At 38.4% G+C, this 24,389-nt stretch overlaps 1 protein-coding gene across 1 annotated transcript in view; it reads right to left on the reverse strand.

Moving 5' to 3' along the window:
* The window catches only part of OLA1 (Obg like ATPase 1), a 106,813-nt gene extending 90,557 nt beyond the window's left edge, over positions 1 to 16,256 (reverse strand). Inside the window, exons 1-4 of the mRNA XM_062578466.1 lie at positions 16,164 to 16,256; positions 15,789 to 15,889; positions 13,809 to 13,952; positions 1,948 to 2,075 (exon numbers count right to left, since the gene is read on the reverse strand). Coding sequence (XP_062434450.1) covers positions 1,948 to 2,075; positions 13,809 to 13,952; positions 15,789 to 15,889 — 373 coding nt within the window. The 5' untranslated portion in view covers positions 16,164 to 16,256. The remainder of the gene's footprint in view (positions 1 to 1,947; positions 2,076 to 13,808; positions 13,953 to 15,788; positions 15,890 to 16,163) is intronic.
* Between the last annotated feature and the right edge of the window lie 8,133 nt (positions 16,257 to 24,389).

Genomic DNA, 24,389 nt, shown 5'->3' on the forward strand with positions numbered 1-24,389 from the left:
GCAAGAGCAATGTAAGAGGCAGGGGTAAGATTAAAAAAAAGGGGGGCTATTTAAAAAGTAAGAGAGTGATACTTAAAAAGTCACTCCATTATCTTTTTGAAATCCAAAGGCAGAAGAAAAACACAGCAACAATCATTTTACAACCACTGTATTTCAAAACCTCTGAAAGAAGTTAAAATTTATTACAAAAAGCTATAAAACTAGATTAAAGGAAGTAACTAGGAATACAAAAAGAAATACCTATGAATACAAAAAATAAATTTAAAAAAAATGGTCTCACTGCTTTCTACAATCTCCAAAGAAAAATTATACAATATGTATATTAAAAGATTCAGTGGAGAAGATAGATCTTATCAATCTGTACCTTAACCAAACATCTATGATGCAAACATCTAAACAGAGCAAATATAAATAGTTTATCACTTGTTCTCAATTGACAGCAGACAAAACAGTAATTACAACTCCAAGACAGCAATGCATTTGAGGGAACTTATCTCCAGCATCTTTCTTTAGAGGTATACTGTAAAAATGGTTCTCAAGTAGTCATAACAGTTAAAACACATTAATTTATTAGCACAGCCTTCACACATTGAAGTAGCTCCTAAAATGGTGCAGAAATTCAAAAGACTTGCCTCACTCCAACCCAGTGAGGATTGTTTAGCTTCATCTTCTCGACAGGCCAATTGTAAACACTATTAGCTGTTCAGCAACAATGAATATTACATAGTTCTCTATTCTACTCAGAATAGTAATACTAGTACCAAACACAAAGACAAGTTTTCAGGGGAGTTTTTTTTTTTTTTTTGTTTGTTTGTTTGTTTGTTTGTTTTAAGCAGGAAAACAGAAAGGGAAACAAGATCAAAGGTATGTTTACAGCCAGAAATGAATGTCCCAAAGACCGGGATGTAAATCTATATTGCTCGAAAACTCTGTAGCAAATCTATGGGTAGGTATTCAGTCAACAGCATTTGACTGAGGTAGCTTACTTACCTATTCATCAAGGATGCAACAGGCTGTAAAGATGCATATCAGCAGACTGGTCTACATAAACATTTAAATACAGAAGCCCACAGGAGCAAAGGTCCTAACACATAACTAAAATCAATCTATGCCTTTGGATTTTGCTTTAAAATTGTTCCCCACCACCACCTCAATAAAAACACATTTACTCTGATCACTAAATAAAAAGCATTCTTATTTTGATATTCTTTCATCACTCACTGTATACTAGTTGCCAAGCAAAGATAAATAACAGTTCAGTCTTTTCGGACCAAAACATTTTTTCCACTCAGAATGTACTGCAAATCAATGTACACTTTTAACAAGCTTTTAAGTGCCAAGTTTGTAAGTGCTATTAATATGACTCTGAAGGCCAGTTCTGTACTGTAGTAACAAGTAATGACAGACAGACCAAGGACCTTGATGGATGTACTGAAGAATGTTCAGAATTCTTTGAGCTGACCCAAGAACGAAACAAACAAATCAGGGTTGAGACCCAATATAGCTCGTACAGAAATCAGAAAACAGAAGTATTGCTTACCCTGTTAAGACTAGAATTCTAGAATCTACTAACTCTGCGTTTTCTTTTTGTACCTCCAACCTAGCATTTTATTATCACATTCCACTCCTCCTCCTCATTTATAAAATTGGAGGAATCAACTATCTTGCACTGCTCACAAAAAAAAAAAAAAATAATTCAAAGTTTCTGCATACTTCCAAATACCCAGTTCATTTTTAAGTCTGCAACACAATGCTGCTGAAGAGTAAATGTACCATTTACATGTTTGAGGATAAGCAGTTTCTTGGCAAGGGGGAACTGAAAGCCTAATGACAGAGTTGAATGGTTAAAGCAAATCTTTTAATGCATATTTGTTCTACAGTTTTTATTTAAAGTACAACAATGTTGTCCTTAAATTATAGATAGAACACATAAATAAGTTTACATACGCATCAGATGAAAGATCCCATCACAGGCGTTAATATGAGACAAAAAGGAATTTCCTAAGCCTTGGCCAGTATGGGCTCCTTTCACAAGGCCAGCAATATCCACTACATTCAGAAAGGCTGGAATTTTGCTGAAAGATAAAAGTCAAAAGATTTCATTATTGAAGTATATCATCCAAAACTTTTGGCACAGAAACAAATCTAGAACTTGAAAATAACCCTTCTGTCTAGACTGAATGTTATACATGACAACAATATCTTTCTTCCTCATTTAATCTGCAATGTATAAAAAACAAGATTTCTCCCCTGCCCCATGCAAAACATTAGCCATTATTTTGTGTCATTATTAAAAAACCAACAAAATGCACAGGCGCGCACACACACACTAGTTTCTGCAATGCAGAATCATACTGACATCAGCATGAATCACCAACAAAGCCTGGATCTGAGATATGAAATAAGACCCCTGTAATGAGCAGTTTTCATAGTACCAAAAAGAATAAGACATGTAAGTGGTCTTCACAAGTAATTGCTAATCAGAGCAGCAAAATTAAAATTTCAGAGTGTTTTAGCAATTCCTAACCATTATGTCTGTATTATGCATAAGCCCAACACCACATAAATCCTTTTCTTTTTTTTTCCTTGCTCTGCCTTAGTTATTTCTTAGTTCTCCACCACAGTCATCTCTAAGGTTCTCTTCCCAAACCCTGGGTTCATTTATGTCTTACCTACAAAGTCCTAACCTCCCTCTCAACCCCGCTTTCTCATCTCGTTTTCCTCATGATTGCTATCTCCACAATCTTTTGTAATACAGATCCCAAATCTCACCATTCCGGTCTCTTCCTATTCAAAGGCAGGGTGGTCAACTTCTTTTAAAATACGTTTTTAGTTATAATAAACATATAAAACATTTTTTTCTGAATAACCGAAAAAAAATCTGTATTTAGTGGAGGTTGTTTAAGAATTCACCTTGGGGTCTACACTTGCAGTATTTTCTTTTTAAGCCCCCAAATATCAAAAAAAGGATAGGAGTTTTATATGTTTTTCTCTTCTTTTTCAACAAACTGGTGTTTCTCCAGTAAACTAAAGTGTCAGCTGAATTAAGATTCAAACAAGTAAGAAAGTGAAAAAAGACACTGTTATCTTCATCTCTGAGATTACTGTTTACTTCAGTAAGTGACACTTGTTAGAAGTCTAGGGTATTTTTAAACAGTGTTGATTAAAACTGCAGTTAGGGTAATACAAACATTTTTAACAAAGTAGAAAATTAGTTTAGATGAAGCTGACAATATTTTCATGGAAAAAAGAGCTGTAATGTTCTACACCATAGCTAACAGTAACAGATTCTAACAAATTTGGCTACAGGACATTTTATACTGCAACCACAGAATTATGATGTTCAAGTTAGCTAACAAAAAATGGCAAGGGGGAAGCTTTCACAAGTATGGCAAATGAATACAGCAATACATAAACAGCAAATCTTTTGTTGACTACATATTCTTAGTTGCTTTAAAATGAGTGAATAGTTCAATAGGCATTAGTCTATCAGGTGCATATTAAACAAAATTACTTCCAAAGATCCCATTGAGTGAGAAAAAAAATCCCTAAGATTTGGTGATAATCTGTTTACTAAAAACACCTTTATCATCATGAACAGTGGTAAAGACAAAACCGTAAAAACAATGTTGATTCCTCACTACCAAAACACCAGGAAGAGTAGACCACAGTCATCAAGATCTTTCAGCTCAGTGGGTTCACAAAAGAAGCCATTTTTTCATTTCATTTCCAAACACTTGAACTTATCACAAATTTCACTAACACTATTCTTAGATTAACAGAGCAGTTCACTACTCTGCTGACAATATGCACAACAGAAAACACTCAAATCCACAGTTTTAGTAATGTGGATGAAAAGGGTCTTGCTGCAAGTTACACCTAAGAAGTCTGTGCAAGCAGACAGCATCAATTTGCCAAGCAGCAGAAAGATTTCTTAGCGAACTTTCATCAGGACAAAATTCAAATCTAAAGATATAAACTCTGTGTTCTACCTTAAGATATTTTCAAAGATCTCTGGTCACATTGCAGCACTGCTCACAGATGGAAGCAACCACATAGGTGTGAACGAGTGTTAGGCAGGACCAGCCTCTTTGTCAACTTTATACCTTCTCCGAACATCGTTAGACTTCTGAAGTCTTTATTGCTTAACAGCCAGAAGGAGCTTTATCTTCACTACTGCAACAACCTGCTGATAGATGTGTTCTGAATTTGCATGACTGCTGTCAAATTTTTAACAGCAGAAGCCTCCCGCAGCATCATTACATTTACCTCCTTGTTGCAGCAGTACCCAGTATGACTGCAAACTAGAGAAGAATCAACATTCAACCAGCAAGTGAGAAGATGCAATTCACAACGCTACCAGTTTTTGTAGAATTTTTTTCCCCAGTGTCTCTAATGTCAGTATTGAAGTAATAACTCTGGATATCTATCCTCAGTAAACTTGACATTGCTTGAACTCTTCATTCTTTTTTTCTCCCCTTCCTCTATTCCACCTGGGTTTTACATGATAGAGGCAGAAAAGGGAAATCAAAAGTTAAATTTCCACACTGAAGTGCATCTCACAAGCTTATAGCCCCTTCCCAATTTGTTTGCTGTCACAGTAACCCCCAAAAATAAAACAAGTATTCATGCTGTTTTGACTAAGTTTCTACAAAATTGCTCTTACCCTCCCCTCATAAGTTTCTGCCAAAATAGTTGTGTTGTAACGTACAGTCCTCTAGAGTAACAGCTACTTATGTCAGTGCTGCTTGGTAATCTTTTCAAATCAGAAGCCAGTAGCTAGAAATTTTTGGCTCTTGTTGCATCATTTGAAGTTTTGTTTCTGCTCTGGTAACTCTAGATTAGTTTGCTCTGTGAGCAGGTTTTTGCTACAGCTTACAGCTTCCTTGGATTTAGCTAGTGGCATTATTTTCTTCTTCCTACCTGAAACCTCTTTCTTATTTTAGCAGAACAAGCCCCACACAGTAAGCTGCTGCCCAATATTTCTATTGCAAAACAAACAAACAAACAAAATTAAAAAAGAAAAAGAAATTACCCTTCTTGTCTTATCCTAGCACTTGGCCCAGAAGGAAAAAGCAGTAGTAAAGGAAATATACATATATTGTTATCTCCACTCAGAACAGTATAACTAGAAAACAGTTCCTGAAGCTTTTTAGTGCTACCTGATTTCCATTAAACTGCATATAACAATCTATATAGTTTAATACTAGCAGACTCACAGCCTCACTTAAAATGAACTCCCTAGTTTGGAAAAGACAATCCAGCACAAGCTACCAAATCAGTATTTCCGGAAGGATGACAACCTCAAATCAAGAGCTGTTATTCTGTTTTTGTTTTCAATCTTGCTTCAGCACTTCCTAAAAAAAGTTTTTTTTTTTTTTTCAAACTAACTTTACAATGCAAGATCTAGACAAAATCTCAAAATCTTTTGCCTTACTAAGGAGAAATTCAAAGCATCACTGAACTTGTCAGGTGCAATGGATTAGGAACTTAATGATATTTCATGTCATTAACCCCGCTGTGATGCACTTACGAGCAAAGAATACAACACAACCCTCAGAGTGAGTTTACAAAATACGCAAGAAGATATTGACAAAATGGCATGAGCTACTTAAATCAAGGGCACATAACACTGGCTTTTAGCTTTAAACTTCACTAGGCCTATGAAAACAAGGGTGCACCCTAGGAAACACTGCAATACCATGTGTTGCAACTTAACGCTGTTTAAGGCAGCAGAGAGAACAGGAACACAAACACTCTCCAAAGCAAACTAACTTTGAAAGCTTTACGTTTTTGTTTCACTATAGCCTTCTTGGCAAATTCTATCAATAAAATATTCCTTCTAGTTACTAGTATACAAATTCAGATGGAAGCAGCAAATCAGCATTTTTAAGCTTAATGTACTACAAAGAACAGTGCACATTCTGAAGACAGAATCAAGTTAGTAACTCCATTAATGCACTAACATTAATAATTCTTTTCACCGCGACACAGAACTGCAGAGCTAATGCATACTTCAGGAGAAAGAACAGTAACTTCCCAGTTTAGTATTTGTCAAAAAGCAAGGAATTCTAACACAAAGTCACCAGCAATACAAAAAAATGCCACTTTTTAAAGCATTGTCATTTTAAACTGTGCTAAGAAAAACAAAGGCGACACTAGAAATGTTCTCGTTTTAGGCTTCCCTCTAATCACTCCACTATGATTAACTTCCTGGTTAGCCATCACAAGAATTCACACTTTCACTGCAAAGATGCTGCCTTGCAGTAAGGCAGATACCTTCATATGCAGATAGGTCACTGTCACCAGACTCAACCCTTTTTGCTAGACAATGGACGCGACCCCCTAGTACAATTATTTCACAATTGACTAAAATAAGCAAGAGACCTTTGAAGACTCAGTATCCGGCTTTCCAGGATGTTTTCTCATCTTCATTTTGGGTATCACAAAGCTATTATTCCAAGTAAAGTAATATCGTCATCACTGTTGGCAGCCAGCTTTCTAAGCCCAAATCTTTTTATTTCATCATAGAAAGATGAACACAGAGAAAAAGGCATAAAATTATTGAGAATTGCCTATGCTCAAGAAGTACAAAAACTATACATTACAAAACTAAACAAACAGAAAGCACTGTAAAGAAAAGAAGTTCTTTATATAAGTGCATTTTAGTTCTTTTAAATGGAGAAAATGGATTGTTCTCCCCCCCTCCCCCGCTTTAAATAGATTAATTTCCATTTCTTAAGATTCGTTAGTCAGCATTAGCATAATGTCACTGAGCCTCAAATGATCATCAGGAACAGGTGGCATCAACTGATCATTTGTACAAATCAGTGCAACACCAATCTACTACGAAGTATGTCACAGTAATTTATAACTTGAAATGGATTACCAAAACCAGACCTAGCTTTGTATTTTAAGCATAATCCGCAAAAAAGTATTTCTTCATCACTTAAAAATACAGTATTTTTGTGTTAGCACACTATCTTCACTGTAAAAACTACTGTGCAACCAAGAATGCAAGATGCACTGGGCCAACAAAAGTACAATTTTGTAGTCCAATGATTATAGTACTTTTCAGGAACAAGAACCTTAGTCTCCCATCCCTGCTCCAAAAGTTTGTGCATTTTACACAGAAATTTCTTTCCCATCAACTACTTTTTTTTTTCTTTGTCATTTTTATCCATAACAGAGTTATTCAAACAGGCAAAATGAGAAGTTTATTTACCACAAGAGCTGTGTTTTCAGTAAAGCAGTAGTTTAGCACCGTCTCTCAGGAAAGGTTTCCCACACCCTAAGTGAGTTTTACTTTCTAATCCAAGACATAAAGAGATCCAAGGGAGCACCACTTTCTTCCACCACTTTTTAAAAACCAGTGCTCCCTGCCCAGCATTCGAAATAAAAGTTAAGCAACTACCTCTAGAAGACTGACGGTGTAACCTGAGAAAGCAACAGTCCCTTTAAGGGCTGCAAGGAAGTACCATCGCATCAGCATTTCATATTAAGTAGCATATATCCAAGTCTAAATCCCCAATCAGACATGCCAGGGTCCAAGCACCTGCTTCCACAGTTAACTTATTTTACAAAGGTGATCCTTTACACACAAATACAGCATATACACAATAAATTGCAAGTATATCTGTTCAAAAATTGGGGTGGGAGGGAGTGGAAGGCACATATTTCTTTTTAAATGACCACAAGCAATCATTCTATCACAACGATTTGTTAATTAAATTTGCCTGCAGTATACACCTAGCACACTGATTTCAGATTGAAGCATTATAACCAAAAGTCTGTTCTTCTCCCTGGGCTTTTCATTCTTTCAGGTTTCTGCAGCCTTTCTTTTCCAATATGAATAGCTCTGTAATTTCTCTGTAGAATTTACTACATTTTACTGAAATCTCACATCTCCCAGAAGATACCAGCAGCCCATCTGAAAGCTCCAACTAAGTTCAAAACACAGCAATTTTCTAGTAAGCCAGGTTGAATAATCTTTGTAGCACACTTGCTTTGCACACATTTCTTGAAAAGTTTTCTTGAACATTTCTCTTTATTCAAATTTTACCTGATCTTGGGTGCCATATACCAAGAAAAGGCCAAATTGCTCTATAAGTAACTATACCAGTTCTCCAGAAACTGGTCCTGGAACCTTCTTTAGGAAAACGTCCAGCTTCCTTTTTCTCTTTGGTAAAAGCAAAATATGTCACTCATCTCCTGGTTCCAGTACAGTCTCATTTGCCTTAAAGCTTTTATTTGAAGTCTGTTAGAAAACAGAAATCTTTCTTCAACCCTTTACAAGATTTTATATACTTTAAGTAGGAGTTGACTGTTAAGACTTCACAAATTGCATGAAAAAAATTACAAAATAAATGCACCTTTTACTAGTCATATTCATAGCCAAGAAAGGAAAATGTTAATTGTCATTTTTAGCAACACAGAAAGAGAATTTATTTGTATTATGACTGCTTCTTAGAAAGCCATTCATTTCTGTCTCTCCTCACCACTATTTTTGGCTTGGCTCCAAACAAAATACTTCAGTCCCTCCTTCTTCCAGGAGACAGTACACCCTATTACCGCTTTTGCAACCTACCTTGCAAGTAGTTTAGACTGACATAAGCAAAGATCTCGCAGAGTAATTAAAGGCCTCTCCTTCTGAAAAACTGAGTACTGCATTCTATGCACGCCTGATCATTTCTATGCAGGAACAACTTCATGAGAAATATTTTCTCCATGGTACTGACAAATAAGACTTGAACCTAATAGTACAAGGAACAGCAAGGAAAAGGCTAGTAATTAAATTTCATTTATGTGAGTTATAAAAAGGTAAAAGACTCAATGAGGACTAAGATATCTGTATTCTTAAGCTACGCGGTTTTTATAGCAACAAAATACATCTAAAAAAAATTAAATCTGCCTTCTCCCACCAGGAGAAAAGATAGCTCAAGTTACCACTACTTAAGGTCTGTTATTCAGTGCTGGAAAATTATTCACTTGTAATGCCAGAATACAAGCATGAACAAGCTTATTTAAACTGGCCCAGGAACTAACCAAAGAGTAGTCAAATGCAATAATACTGAGGAAAGAAGTGCATTAATAACAGGATATGCTTGCCAGTTGTAAATTTTCTGATAAAAAAAAAAAAAAAAAAAAGAAAAAAGAAAAAGAGAGAGAGAGAGAGAGATTCAGATGGTGATACACCAGTGTTACAACTAGTTACGTTATTCGTGTTGCAGTATGAAATTATAGGTGAAGTTTTAATTTACACCAGCGCCATTTTTAAACCTAGAGTAAGGTTTTTCAGTATACTCTCAAACGATGTCATTCAGAACCCCACTGCTGATTTGGTATCTAAGAAGCAGTTTTAGAAAGCTTCATTCCAAACCTTTCCAGTGTCTGATCATCATTTTTACCTAAACTTTATCAAGTACCTGAACATATTATCATATAATAAATTTAAGAAAACTTCTATTTAATATTACACAGAACTTTCATGACCTAGATAACAGTGAAGTTACTGCTCAAATTTAGCTCAGTGACCATCACCTTAGCATTCAGAACTGAATGCATGAATTTAAACAATTTACAGTGGAACAGAATGAACCAAAGCAATTCATTGACAAAAAAGGACAGAGCCATTCAACTATGCCGGACAGCAGTAGAGCTGAAGAGAGGTAGTTGCACATTACATATTATTCCTTGTGACATAATCAGGATTGCTTTAAAACTTAAGTTTGGAAAAGACATCCAAAACAGTCCAAGTTAAATATTTGTGACTGCAATTAAGTATTTTATTTTGTGAAAAAATAAGTACAAGATGATACATCTGCTTACAGGTGCAAACAAAACGGGAGTTAAACAGATACTATTAACCTGAAAAGGGATGGACCAAACCATAGGCAGGAATGAGTAAAACATAAATAGTCTGTCTCGATTTTAATGAAAGCAGGAAGCAGAAACCTAGACTTTAAATCATTTTTATTTTGCTTTAAATGTGTTTTCATACAGGTTAATTCTTATCAGCCAGTACAGCCCTTTAGTTTTAACTATTTGCAATTAAAACACGGCTTAGACTAACGCAACACTGTTTCTACCTGAATGTTTCTTCTAATTTATCATATAGTGTAAATGAAGAATACAAATAATTATGGGGTTGAAGAAGGGGAGGCAGAGGAAGGAGGGCACAGACATCAAAAGAAAACAGTAACTTTTTTCCCCTACTCAAAAACATTCTGAAGCTCCAAGCCAAATATCAGCACTGGGTACCTTTACTGGTGAGGCATAGCACTCTACAGCTGTGGCAGCAGGCAGATTCTTACAGCTAAGCACTGGAGGCTGGATATATGCAGAGGCTTTCAAGTTATTTGCAAGGCAGGACACAAATCATTTAGTCCTCAGGTCAGCATTTTGACATTTATACTAGAAAACAGCTTTACCTTTAAGTTGATTAAGCAGCATCTTAATGAAATTTGGAAGAAAGATGTACAAAAATAGTTTTATTAAAAAAATTAATATGCTACTGTGATTTCCCTAGGTATGCTAGACACAGTTCCTTTTCTTGTTTAAGAAACCCATCACTTCTAAACACAAGAAGTCTCAATTAATATATTAACTGTTGTTAACCTATCAATTTTTTCCGCTTTCAAGTCCTGATTTTCAAGGCAGGAACTACCTGCAGAGATGAAGAGCACCTCTTTTCCATTTTAGAATTAGACCTCATTATCTCCTACATGGCGAAGATTCATAGATCAAGGAAATATACATATATATATATCTTGCTGCTTTAGTTCCTGCCCAAGTGAACTAGTCCAAAGAAAAGTTTCAGGTTAGCAACTGAAATGCAATTCAATCCATCTTTGTCTGAAAATACTCGAACCAGTGGAAGACGGAAAGGAGGAGAACAAAATAAAAAGCAAACAGCCTTTCCTTTCTAAAAAGCTAATGTTGACATAATGTAAACCAATATGAATTTTAAATTTTATACAATGCTCAGTGAAAAGAAAAACTAGTACTTTAAACATTTAATTAGTTTAAATTAGTAACACAATATAACTTAAGACCTTAACATAAATTCAGGGTTTTTAATATATTAAGCTCTTAGTGTCTCCTCTTCCTCCTTCCCACCCCCACTCCCCCAATTTTATTCAAACCAGAAAGCAAACAGTAGGCAACACTAAAGCTTAAGGAGACTTGTTCACCTAGTTCATTTGGCAGCAACATAACTTTCAACAGCTTTTCCTGGTAGGTCTTGGATCCTACCTTCTGTGTACAGTTAGTATCACTGAACTAATTTATTGTGAAGTCATACACACCATCTATTGCTGCAGAAGGAAAAAAAGCACAGGTTACAAGTTCAGGTAGCGTACCTTAATCTATGAAATACAGATTTACCTTCGTGTGAAAGCTGCTGATCTCATTCACAAAAACTTAAATTCTCAATTATGTAGTATCAGTCAGCTTTCCATGTGAGCTAGCAAATAACTACACCAGTCCCATCCAAGCTGACACCTGCTTCTTGTGGAGACGGGAACAGATCTTCAAGCAACAAATGCTACCTGAAGAACAGTTACTGCTTTACAGTCCGTCTCTCCATAGCAGCAGCAGTCTCCGCTCAGCAGCTACCAGCCCAGGCCCGCTCTTCCCTTCCCTCGCCCGCAGCAGGCCAGCAAGAACAGGTAGGCGAGTTTATGGCTGCTGCCACTCAGAAAAGGCGCCATTCACGTTCAGCGAAGCGACTCTCGGGAATGCCGGACCCCGCCTTTCCAGGCTGCATTACTTTGGCCTGACATGCGTTATTTTAGTTATGACACAGGCCTTTTTCATTTTTTCCTACCATACAGAAGTTCTGTCATGACTAAGACGTTGTAAAGTCTAAAGCATTCAGGTTTTTATTTCCCGTACTTTACAAGACAAGCTTGAGGCCAAAAGGACAGACACGAGTCCGATTTAAAGAGAACTCACAATGTTTATACAACATTTCTACGTGCAGAGATTGATTACTTTAACTAGTCCCAACACAGGTAGAAAATTAATACAGAATGTACCATATAGAGAACAAAATCCAGATTATTCAAAGAAAATTAAATAAGTTACTGTTCAGTTGTGTATCTCCATGACCACAGCCTTTTTCTCTGAGTTATTCTAAACCAGATAGGCATTGACAGTCCAAGAACTGTTACCTCAATCAACTATGCTACTGAGTTGTTATTGCTGTATTACTGTTATACTGAAATATTAAAAAGATATAAACAGAATAACTGAACTGTAAAATTCACAGGAGCTACACCTTCCTTCTAATCCCCATATCCATTGATTTTTAAGTAACAGACGCTTTCTTAAAAAACAAATCAGAAGTCTCTTCAAATGAAAGCTGATTTATTATTTATATCCAGCTTGTTATCCAGCAACAGTAGTTACCTAACATTAACAGGTGATTTTTTTCCCTAGAGAGCACACACAAGTATTTGCAACTTCAGCATTCCTTATAAGGATAGATGACAACAAAGGAAAAACGAAGCTAATAACTTCCCATTTCAACTATTAATTTAGAAGTAGCTAGTCACAGCTAAATATGAGAACAAGAAGAAATTGTTTATGTGGCCATAGCAGTGATAACACTAGAATTTAGAACAGATTTGTTAAGACAACAAAATTTGAAAGTCGCATCATTTCTGCAGAGTCAAGAGCCCAGAAGTTTTGTCTAAATTTCAGTGGAGCTTTATTTTAACTAGTACAGTAGCAAGTATGCTCAATACTCATTTGAAAAGAAGAATAAGGTTACTTGTTAAAACAATCCACCTAAACAAAGAGCTCCATATTAATACATTTTCCAGTATTTAAAGAAGCACACACAAACTACACATAGCAGCAACTTGTTCTGGGCCTGAAAATTAAGCTAACAAATGGATTCGTAGTCAGCAGTTAAACAATCCTTTTTAACTGTGTGAGAGATGTGGCTTTAAAACTGGGGCCCAAGAGTTGAACAAAAACAGATATGCATGCTAATTTGCTCTACAATTTACATACTTGCAGGTGAATTTTGAATAAAGTGAAAGTAACTGCAAACCGAAATTTTAATTAACAAGTACCTATTTCAGTTTCTGATTTCTGAGGACATCTTAAGTTTTGCTTTTCAAGCAAGCATCCAACTCCCACGCTGAGTATAGAGCGCAGATTATGGAAACAGTCAACAGCAGAAACCAATGATGCAACAAAACTGATACACTCATAAAATAAGGAAAAATAAGAAGAGATAGATCAAAGGAGTATCATCAAATGTATCAGGCAATAAATAGCAAAGCCTACGAAAAGGAGCGAAAAAGCCAAAGGGAAAAAAGCTGTTCATAAAGCTTACTGTCCAAAGACTGAGGTTGAACAGAATTTGATAGATGTTTGTTTGCTGCTTAGAGTATATATAGTATTCTGAACAATATAAAGCAGGATGAACGTTTAACAAGTAACTGTCCTCACTGCACAAGTTACATATGTCCATTACTGCTCATTTTCCAAATTTCTTCACATGATCCTCTAAATCACCTGGGAGTCACTAGCTTCAAAGACAGAACACCAAGCAGTGAACAGGGCTGAGCAATGACTAAATTCCTAATACTCATACCACAAAGATCAAGTGAAAAAAAAAAAAAAAAAGCACATTCCAGGTGATTATATGCACCACTTCACATTCAAAAAGAAACTTCAACAGAATCTTATTAAAGACATTATAGTTGCACTGAACTTCTATGAAAACTTTGGGCTCAATACTACTACTTCAACTGATTACCTGAAAAAAAAAAAACGTTAAGAACTTGAGTTACCTTGGAGGTTTGTGGTACTGGCATAGGAAGTCAAATCTGTCATCTGGCACAGGTACTCGACTCTCATTTGGATCGATAGTACAGAAAGGAAAGTTTTCTGCCGCTGCTTGACTCTTTGTTAACACATTGAAAAATGTGGATTTCCTATAAACAAAATACATACCCTTTTAAGTAAGTTCCAGTTAGAAGCATTTACCAGGGATGGATTGAAATGCATCTTATTCCAATCCAAATGCAAGACTGAACTCCCCGCTTTCTTTTAAGGACAGTAAGTAGTACCCCCCTCCTTTTTTATTAAGTATAAGACATTTGCAAACACACATACTGAGCAACCTACTGAAACTTAAAAACCACTACTGTTTACCTCTTTCAACCCTAAAAGTTGAAACACGTTTTCAGTTAGAGGTTAGAGGTTTAACCTCTTTGCACAGATTCACTGGCCACTACTCATCTGCCTTAAACGCAGAGTAAGAAACTAATAAGGAAGAGTGACATTCAACTTTGAGTTGATTTTGAGTGAATTAGTTTTCAGAGACAAATTAGAATTTGAAAACTCACCAGCCCTTTCTACAACTATACTGTTTCTTCAGTGTTATTTAGAAATTAAAATAATTACAATATATAATCAACAAAAGTTAACAAGAAAAAAGAGCAGCAATGAAGGTACCATTAAATTAGAAGTAAACTCTTCAAGATACAGTTCTACCTTACCAAAGATTTTTCATCCTGTGTGTTAAACAACAATGAAAGACCCACAAGTGGCATCAGGAAAAAAAAATCACTTGAACTAAGTAGATTACTTTGCTAGTTTGCATTTAATCCAAAAAGGCAATTTCTGAGTTAAGAAAGTTCTCAAGTCCTAAATCTTCTAACAACAACATTGTTTTATTTTTTCAGTTTCACATAATTGCTTGGCCACTGGAAAGAAATCTTAAAGCTGTCCTGCATACAGCCAACATACTCAAGTCAGTCACAATTTTCTGTGATAGTTGTAACATTCGTTGATAGTCTAAAAAGATACTGCTTTTTCCATATGGAAATTATGAATCTATGACTATTAGAAAGAGCTGCCAATGCTATATTTTTCCACATTTACTTCACATTTACTTCACATGTCAGACAATGTTATTGCTCACTATTTTCTTTCTGCTGTACAGCTTTCCCAGGCTATATAAAATCCAGACAATAATGAAAAGATAGGACAGCAGTCCTCATACCCAAGACACGTTCAAAGAGCTGCTTCTGAGGTTATTTTTAGACGAAAAAGGACTAAGAAATTTTAAGTAGTTAAGCTCTAAAAAGCTATCAGAATGTTAATGAAAATTTAAAACCTGGGAACAGTACTCAATGAAGTATTTTTAAACTTCAGTAAAGAAGGAAACACAAATGTATTTTCTGTAATTTTAAAGCTATTTTCTCTTTTCCTCCATTCTTCCACCGTGTGGCACAGGGATTTAAAGTTTGAGAATGCTAAGAACCTCTTTTAATAAATATGATGTATAAATTACTACCAATCGTTTCATGTAGGCATAGCCCAGGTTTTATTACCCTGTATAAGTGTCTTACATATAGCCTCCACGAAGAGCCATAAAGAACTGCAGAAGAGAAGCAGTGAACTACTATTCCTCTTCCTATCCTCTCTCTCCGAGCAGTAACTTAAGTTGTTTTCACTAGAAACTCCCGGAAAGTTTCAGGAAGGGAAGTCCCTTTCAGGGCCACTGACAGCCGCGGTATCCCCAGCCCTCCCTGCGCACACAGTCTCCCTCAAAACAAAGCAGGAAGGCCCAACAGTTTATGAAGCTCAGCCGCTATTAAAGGGGGGTTTTCGTTCCCACCGTCGGTCCGCCCCGGCGTTCCCACAACGCCCCGTGCTTCGCCGTCCTCCGCCCGCGCGGAGCCCGCGCCTGCCGCCGGCCGTCCCGCGGCGCAGCTCCGCCTCCGGGCCGCAGGCCGGGGCGCCCCCGCGCCCCCCGCACCTACCCGACGTTTGGCAGCCCGACAATCCCGATCTTCAGGGACGTCCCGAACCTCCCGATGATCGGGTGCGACTTCACCCCGTCGCCTCCCTTCTTCGGGGGCATCTGAAACCACAGAGCACAGCAGAGCGCCTTTACCGCCGCCGGCCGCCCCCGCGGCGCCCCCCCGGCCCGCGGGGCTCCGGTCCCCCCCCCCCCCCCCCCCGCGCGCGCGCGCGCGCAGCCCCGGCGGCGCCGCGGCCTCCCGGCTCCGCGGCCTCCCGGCGCCGCGGCCCGCACGCAGCGCCCTCCGCGGCCCTGCCGCCGCGCCGCGCCGCCCGGCCCCGCTCCGCTCCGCTCCGCCCCGCTCCGCGGCAGGGCGGCGGCCGGCCGAGCGCACCTCGCGGGACGGGATGCGGCTGCGCTGCCGCCGCCCCGGGCCCCCGCAGCGGCGAGCGGCCCCTCGCACGCGGACGCGGACGCGCCACCCCGCCGCAGCCGCCGGCGGAACGGGCGGCGACGCGGCCTCCCATTGGCCGGGGCCGCCGCGGGGCAAAGGTCGCGCGGGAGGGAGGGAGGGAGGGAGGCGGCGAGGGGCGGGGCGGGGCGGCGCGCGCCGCCACGTCTCGCGAGGCGCGTGTCGCGCGGCGCCGCGAGGGGCGCGGGGCCTCCGCTAGGCCCGGCGCGGCCCGGCCCGGCCCGGCCCGGCCCGGCGCTGCCGCCCGCGGCCCCCGCCTACCGGAGGCGCTTCTGGTCTTCGGTGTTGGGAACAGCCCCGTTAGCCCCGCGTGGCCTCCTCCCGCCGGCAGCGAGTCGCGCTGTGTTCACCACTCGGCGTGCTCTCCCACGGCCCGCGTGACTCTGCCGGCCCCAGGCCGAGCGCTCCCGGCTGCTGCAAAGCGGCAGCGGGGCCGGGACGATGCCCCGGAGTTCCGGGGCGGGCGTTCCTCGGCGCGTTAGCCCTGCCGAGCTTGGAGCTTTCCGTGCCGGGGAGCCGGGCCGCTCCAGCTCTCCGCGGGCGCCGGCGTCGCACGGCCTCCGTGCCTACGGCCTGCCACGCGGCTGGGCACAACCTCGGTTTGAGAGGAGCTGTAGAAAGCCAGCACCATCTGCAGTCTCCCATTTCTCAATTACTTTAGCGGCCCTACGTCCTTCCAGGTTCTTCCCGTTTGCGTGGCTACCTTCTGCATGGAAGGTTTTTGAAGACCTTTTATATGTCCAAAGCCGTGTACTCAGGTTGCCCCAGCTGTGTGAGGTGTTTTCAAGGTGACACCGTTTATGACAGGCAAGAGATGGTGCAAGCTGTGCTTGCCCATTCCTCACCACTGGCGCAAGGAGGTGAAATTGTAACTTGGTTTGGCTAACCCAGCTTTGGCTAATTCTTTGGACAGCGGTACAGAACACGGGTTGCCACAAGTACAAAGTAGAGAGTGGAAAGCTTTGCACATTCAGACTTCACAGTAACCTAAAAATAACAACTTACAAGCTGGCTTAAGCTTGCAAGGATGCCAGTGGGATCGTGTAGAGTTTTCTACTTAGTACTTCATTAAAAGTAAAAAGACCTTTCTAAAGCTTTGGGGCTTAAAAGAACTTTCATATCCAATAATTATTCTAAAAGCAGTCATAGTTGTAGACATCCATAGTCTAATACAAAGTCTCTATTCTTGATGGTATCAAAGATCATCATAAATTGATTAACATTATTCAAATATTTCACAAGCAAATGTAATTGCATTTACTTAATAAATTAAAAAGCATATAACAAGCTCATTTACTATAAATCAACTAGCAATAGCAACATTACCAATTTTTTTTAAAAAAAGATGAGTCTCACTCATTAGAAGATAGATGACTGCACTACAAGATGTATGCAAATCCCGTAATTTTGTCACACTTAGACATATATGTTTAGTGTTTCTTTCATCAAGAATAAATTCTTTTACCTCCTTAGCTTAAAAAAAAGCATACATGTCTCAATACAAACATACAAAGAGAGAAGCAATAACTGATTCTGGTGTTTATCTTTTTCCCGTCAGTTATGGTTCAGACGGACAGCAAAAGCTATTACTAAGAGCCAAAGTTTTAGCCAAAGGACCCGGTTTCTCCGCGGGCTACCGGCCGGGTGCGGGCTGCTCCCTGCCTCCCTTCGGGAGCGGTGGCCACTGGGCTCCCAAGCTTCCATGGCAGCTGAGAAGGCTAGTGGTGGCCCGGGTAGGGAGTGCTGAGGAAAGCCCAGGCCTCCTCTGTAAGAGGAGGAAACAATCCAAAAAAGAGAAAAGGAAAAAAATAATAAATAAATAAAACAGACACACAGGAACATCTCTGTGAAAATATGCCCTCTGATGAAATGAGGCAAAGAAATAGGATGAGGAGGAGAAAAAAAAAAAAAAAAAAGAAAAAGAAAAGGCACTAAGTTGCTAAGTGGTTGAAGTGCAAAACCAGCACTTTAAAGTGGATTCCTCAGTGGGAATCCTTCCAGGAGTCAGCACCACCTCCTGTGCTGTGAGTGGGCAAGGCCTTCACGCGCTAGCAGCCTGGCTCCTGACTGCAGGTAACAAAAATCACTTCGTTTTTGTTTTTTCAGCTGTTCTGTGTAATCTTTTCTCTGAGGAATGATCCCCTCAGTAAGAAGGGACGGTTCCCTTGCTGCTTGCACAGGCTGCGACACCACGTGGGAATAAGCCACAAACGGGAGACGCAGGAAGACTGCAACCCTGAGCACTTGGTGCCATCAGCCATCCTGGTTTATTCCATACAGATGGTAAGAGCTGTTACTTAGTCTTTCTGTCAGGAATCCAAGGTGCTTTAAAAAGAAGTGAATACTTGCATCCTTTCTGTACAGAAAACAGACTTGAGGAAAAGTCATTTCCTCTCTAAGGCACAGCGAATCAGTGACGGAGGAGGTAAGAGCAGGACTCCGGAGTCTGTTACCACGGATGAGCGTGAGTCCAGGAAAGGAGCACTAAACCCCGCTGCAGTTGTTCTGGCCAGCAGAAACTGCTAGCAGGGCTGAGCTCAGCAGAGCTCAAGGCATCTGCAAAATGTTACAGTTGTGCTAGAAAAACAACCCGCATGCAGGGGTCTATTTAATAGTAATAGGAAATCTAGTAAATAGGAATTCAGAGTAGCAAATGATCATTATTATAATAGCCTGCATTTTTGCTGCTTCAGCAATGCAAGAATGCAAAGCCTGCTTATTCAGTCTTCAGATGCAAGACTAGATTTGACCCTCAGATGAGTTCCGGGAAGATGCGACTGGCTTCAGGAGTCAGTATTTGTAGAAATGAGGTATTAGGTAACAGCATGCAAATTTAGGCCTACACTGACAGTTACTGGAATAAAGAATTTTTCCCTTTGCTGTTTTCAACAAACAGGCATACAAACAGGTATATAATTTTAGGCTGTAAATTGAATGAAGATAATTAGCTAGCTGTAAACATCAAGATCACCAATTCCCCTTCATAGTATTATTCCCAATGCATCATTTCGTGCAGAAGAGAAGATTAAATAACTGAGTCAATAATGACGACATTTTGATTGCATTATGTATCATAAATCCAACATCATCAAACACTTTCAGTAACATAACTTACCCAATTGCATGCATGATTTGTGTTAGTGGGTCTTTTAAAATACTTAAAACTGAAAAAAGAATTCATTTTATCTCTAAGTTCCGATAAAAGAATGTGCCAAAAAAATAAATAAGCCTTCAGCGAGAAAACAACAATTCTCTCAACTTAAATTGGCCCTGTCAAAATATATGATGCTATTATTTAGGATGTCCTCCTGTCTAGGCTTTTTTAGTGAATTTGATCTCCAAAAGCTTTCTGAGATGATTATGGCTTGTAGGGAAACTGAACAAGAACTTGGACCCTTCTGGAAATAACAACATAAGTGAAAGAGAAACATAAAGGCACAAAGAATAATATTGTTCACTTCAAGTAGAGACACAGGTTCAAATTTCTTAGCCTTCTGTGTCCTGACCCAACAGTCCTGCACTAGGGCAAGGAGCACAAGAAAGTTAGGCTTCCCAGCATCCAGCAAAACGCACTAAGCATCAGTATTCCTGTTGGATTCCAGGAGCGCTGATAGTTGGGCATACTACCCAGTTTGTTCGTTCTTATTTAGATTTATAGAGGTGACATATGCTCAAGAGGAACTCATTGTAAATGCATAGGGATTTATTTATTACAATTCATATGGCAATTTAATAAATAATCATCATCCCTCTGAGAGGATATGTCTGGCAATATAATAGAGACTTCAAGAAGAAAAGATGAATCATTTAGAATTATGAAAAATTACTTGTGGAATGCTATAGAAGTCAGACTAAGAGTCTTAAAAATTAAAGAAATTTTCTTTAACTCAGGCTCTCTGTTTCTCTGAACCATTAAAGGCAGAGACCATCAAGTGTTTGCCTGCTAAGAAAATTGAAGGAGAGGAGGCAGTAAAAACTGTTCTTATAGCATGTCTTATTTTAAGACCATAAGATAAAATTCTCAGAACTTGAAAATCACCAGAGTGAAGGAGTCAAGGTGAGAATAGCATCAGATTGTATGTAATCTCTGGCACAATAAAAGGAATTTAATCTTGAACAGTAAGAAAATCCTTTTTGGGGACAAGAACGGACATGGTTCTACTAAGGCTAGTATAGAATCACATCAAAAATCATAGCTACAACTTAATTTCTTTCTCAGTGACAAGGGATTTTTGCACCAATGTACTAGTTGAGTAAAAGACTACCATACTGGTTTAGAGCTTTACTACTAGTATAACGATAATCATTAATACTCAGTTCTTGCTAGTCACATGCTTACATAAATGTTTCTACTATCTTAAAATCTAACAATACACCATCAAGAGGTCAAAAAAAGGGGCAGGGAGGGGAGAAGAAGAAGGAAGGAGAGGGGACACCAACCAACTAATTCAGGTTAAAATTACATTCAACTTAACTGTTGAATGTAGCAAACATTACTACAACATGCATTCATAAATGTTGAAGTAAAACAACATTATTTGTAAATACATTACTTACAAATAACTGCAGAGCAACTTGGTATCATTTGCATCACTAAATAACAAACTTCAGTAAACAAAATTAATGACTTTTTCAGGACTGGAATAAACACATCTTCTACCCTTCTAAAATTCAAGACATCCCACTCTAGTCTCTGCAATTAATGTTCTTCCAGACTATTTCATTATAACAACAAGGGATGGATTGATTTGCCTAACTGTTTTAACAAGACAATAAACCTCTGAAAGGCTGCTTTGGGGGAGCATGTCCATTTATTGAACTGTCTCACCATCCTAATGTTTTGGCAACAGTTTTGTTGTTCACTTTTTAGTGTAGGCATCATATCTCTCAGGAGATAAGTTTTTTTACTTCCTTTCTTAAAATAAAAAGCTCTAACTTTGCTTGGTATTTGTTCATGACCACAAAGTTGATATTTATTTTGCAGCTAGTTAAGTTTAACTTCCATTTGTTTCTCCTGCTGGTTCATAAGCACAATTCAGATATAAGCAGTTTGCTACATGCAACAAAGGAGTATATATAATTGATTCTATGATGTATATAGCTCGAGTTTCAGCTGCATGGGAAAATAAATGAACTCTGGAAAAAAAAAAAAAAAAACTTGTTAAGATCTTTACCACTTCTGCTGCTGCTTCTGCTCCAGTGTCCACATATGCTACAGAAGTCAGCACTGTATGTGTGCAAGAATTTGCAAGTCTGAATATAAATTTCTAGTTTGTTCTTCATACCTTATCATACAATGTGTCATACTAATGCCCACTATTAATCTCTGGTTCTATAACTAATTCACTGTTAGCATGACCACTTCACTAAAAACTGCTACAGAGCTTTAAAAATGTTTGATTCTATCAGCTAGAAACCATCCCATGGCAATATAACATTTCATCCTATATACTTATGTATCTATCATAATGGTGAAAACCTTGTTAATAACATTTAAATTATGCATGCCAGTTTAAAATCTATGTTTTAAAATGTTTAAGTTTAATGAAAAAGACTATCTAGAAGCAGTCACCTCAATGTCAGCTTAACTTTCCAACATATAAGCACTGCACAAATATAGCTTATTGTACAGCTACAACACGTGCAGAAGTCAAACAGTCCTGCAGCAACTCTGCTTGATTAAAAACAATGTTTAAGGCAAAGTAATACAGCAGACACCTTGTGGTTTGTGCCACCAACATACACTTTGCTTTTTGCTTCCCAGAACATATATTTACTCCAAAGTCACTGTTAACTGCAAAAATAAGTGGTTCTGCAGAACTAAAAGAATAAACACAGGGACCCCAATCCTCACTGTGACCAGGTGATGTTCAGCGCAACCCAGGGGGTTAGCAGAACAAAGTTACTTTTGCACACTGCCAGTCCTGGATTGTCTGGGTCCTTGCCACTTGGAGAGAACCAGGTGATTTTGGAATAAATGCACTTGGTGTTAAAAGGAAATTCTATTCAAGGGCACAGTCTAAACTAAAGGGTGTTCACTGAGTTCTGTGGAATTTAGGGGTGCTCATCACACAGATGCACTATGTTTTAATACAGTATTTTTAAGCATTACATTTGGTAGGGTTTAATAGCTTGCTTTTTTATTTTTTTTTAACCATGGATTCATCGAATTCCATAGAGGAGCTAACCTTATACAATTCTTTATATTCTTTAATATATTCCATACTCTGTATTTTATATTTACTCATTTTCATGTGTTTGTATTGTGCTAACTAGCCTTGTTTTAAGAATTGTAGAAAAGTAAGAGATTGTGAATGAAGTTAGCATTGGTCCTACACTGGTCAGGATTGGTGTGGGGACATAAAGGATCTCTCACTACTTTCTGCAATATCCCAGGTTTTAGCAGTCTATAAGCATAAAATTCAGAACTATTATTAACAGTATCTTATTTCTGGATCATGAGTCTGGCAATTTCAGTGAATTTCTTAATTGAAACATGGATGATATTACTAATAGGCATAACGAGTACAGAGATTTTTACAGAGTGAGAACAGTAGAAGACAGATGCAATCACAGAAAGAGAGAAATCACAAGAATCACAAGAAAAGAGAGGTACCATCTTAGGAGAACTTATCTGCGAATTAATGAATTTTTAGTTGAAAATTGACAGGTCTACTCTGAACTTTTCCCTAGCCTAGCAAAGTAACAGCCTGGAAGCAAATAGCAATCTAAAAAATATGACTGTGACTGCTACTAAAAACAGAAACAATACCTTAAATTTGGACAGATCATGGAATGGGATATACTGGGCTTTTTCTAGGTTTTTAGAGATTCTAAGGCTGTTCTAGCACTATCCCCATTTTTTTTTCCTACAAATCAAACCATAAGACATGAAAAGACTATTAGAAGAGAGGAAATGCTAATAGTCTAGAGGTCTAGACTTCATTTTAGGTTTCAATCTCTGTTTAGTGCTGGGGACAGTAGCACTGGAGATGTTTATCCAAACACCAAGCATGAGAAAGGAATCTGAATGCAAAATACTACTTGTCTCTTGCAGGGTATTATAAACACTGAAGAAGATACTGTAATCTACAAGCACAGAGAATTCTGTCTCTGAATTTGGGCTATACTTGTGTACCCATGAAGAAAATCCTACAAGAATGCTGGCTGCAAAAAAGCCCACGACTTATTCTGGAATTTCCTACAAATCCTACAAATTTTTGGGCCTATTGAGCAGGCAAGGATGATGCCTGGGAGAAAGAAACCTTGGAATAAAGTTACTTTTTTTTTTTTTTTTTTTTTAACCGTAACTGGTCTCTAATCTCTAGATCATGTATGAGGTATGAATCTGAAATTACAACATACAAGCCTAAAAGAATAATCATGTTTGGCATTTAGTCTAGATATTTCAACCATTTGATAAAAATCCATCCAAGAATAGCAACATCTTGCTAGTTTTCAAAGACATTTCATGTTCCTATCTAGAGCACAAAGAGTTGGTGATTAATATTTTCAGGAAAGATAGCAATGACTTTATTTTGCTTTCACATATTGAACATAGTTTCTCCTTCAGTGATATTGCAAAACTGAATTCAAAAACATGTTATCAGAGGAAAAGCCACAAACATAATTCTAGGCCTAGACTAACACATATTAAGTTATTTTCTAGCCTGATAATATAAAGTCTGTTTTGATGAATGAAAAAAAAAATGTGGTAGAGTTGCCTAATAAACTATATAAAAAGCATAGTTTTCATTTTACTTATATACTATATAAAATTTGCAAAATGGCTGTAAAATTAAACAAAACTTTAAAGGATATCATGCAGCAATATTTTTAACACATTTATTATCTTCATAACTTAAGTGTTCAGATAAAACTGATTATTGCTTTAATACTATTCATCTACATTTCTAGAGGGCAGAAAAGAAAGAGTTAGTCATGGACAATAGTTGAAAAAGAGACATTATTCACAAAATTCTGAAGAATTCTCTATGATCTGGAACAAGTTGCAACTTTAATGAGGTTACAATTTTTTCCAGAACTCTGGCTGACAGTTGTACCACTTTAAAGGCAGCTCTTTCTACAGTAACGATGGAGAGAAAACTAGGTGGATGCTGAGGTTAGTATAGTACATGCAAAGGGACT

The sequence above is a fragment of the Rhea pennata genome, chromosome 6, assembly GCF_028389875.1.
Source record: "Rhea pennata isolate bPtePen1 chromosome 6, bPtePen1.pri, whole genome shotgun sequence".
Lineage (NCBI taxonomy): Eukaryota > Metazoa > Chordata > Aves > Rheiformes > Rheidae > Rhea > Rhea pennata.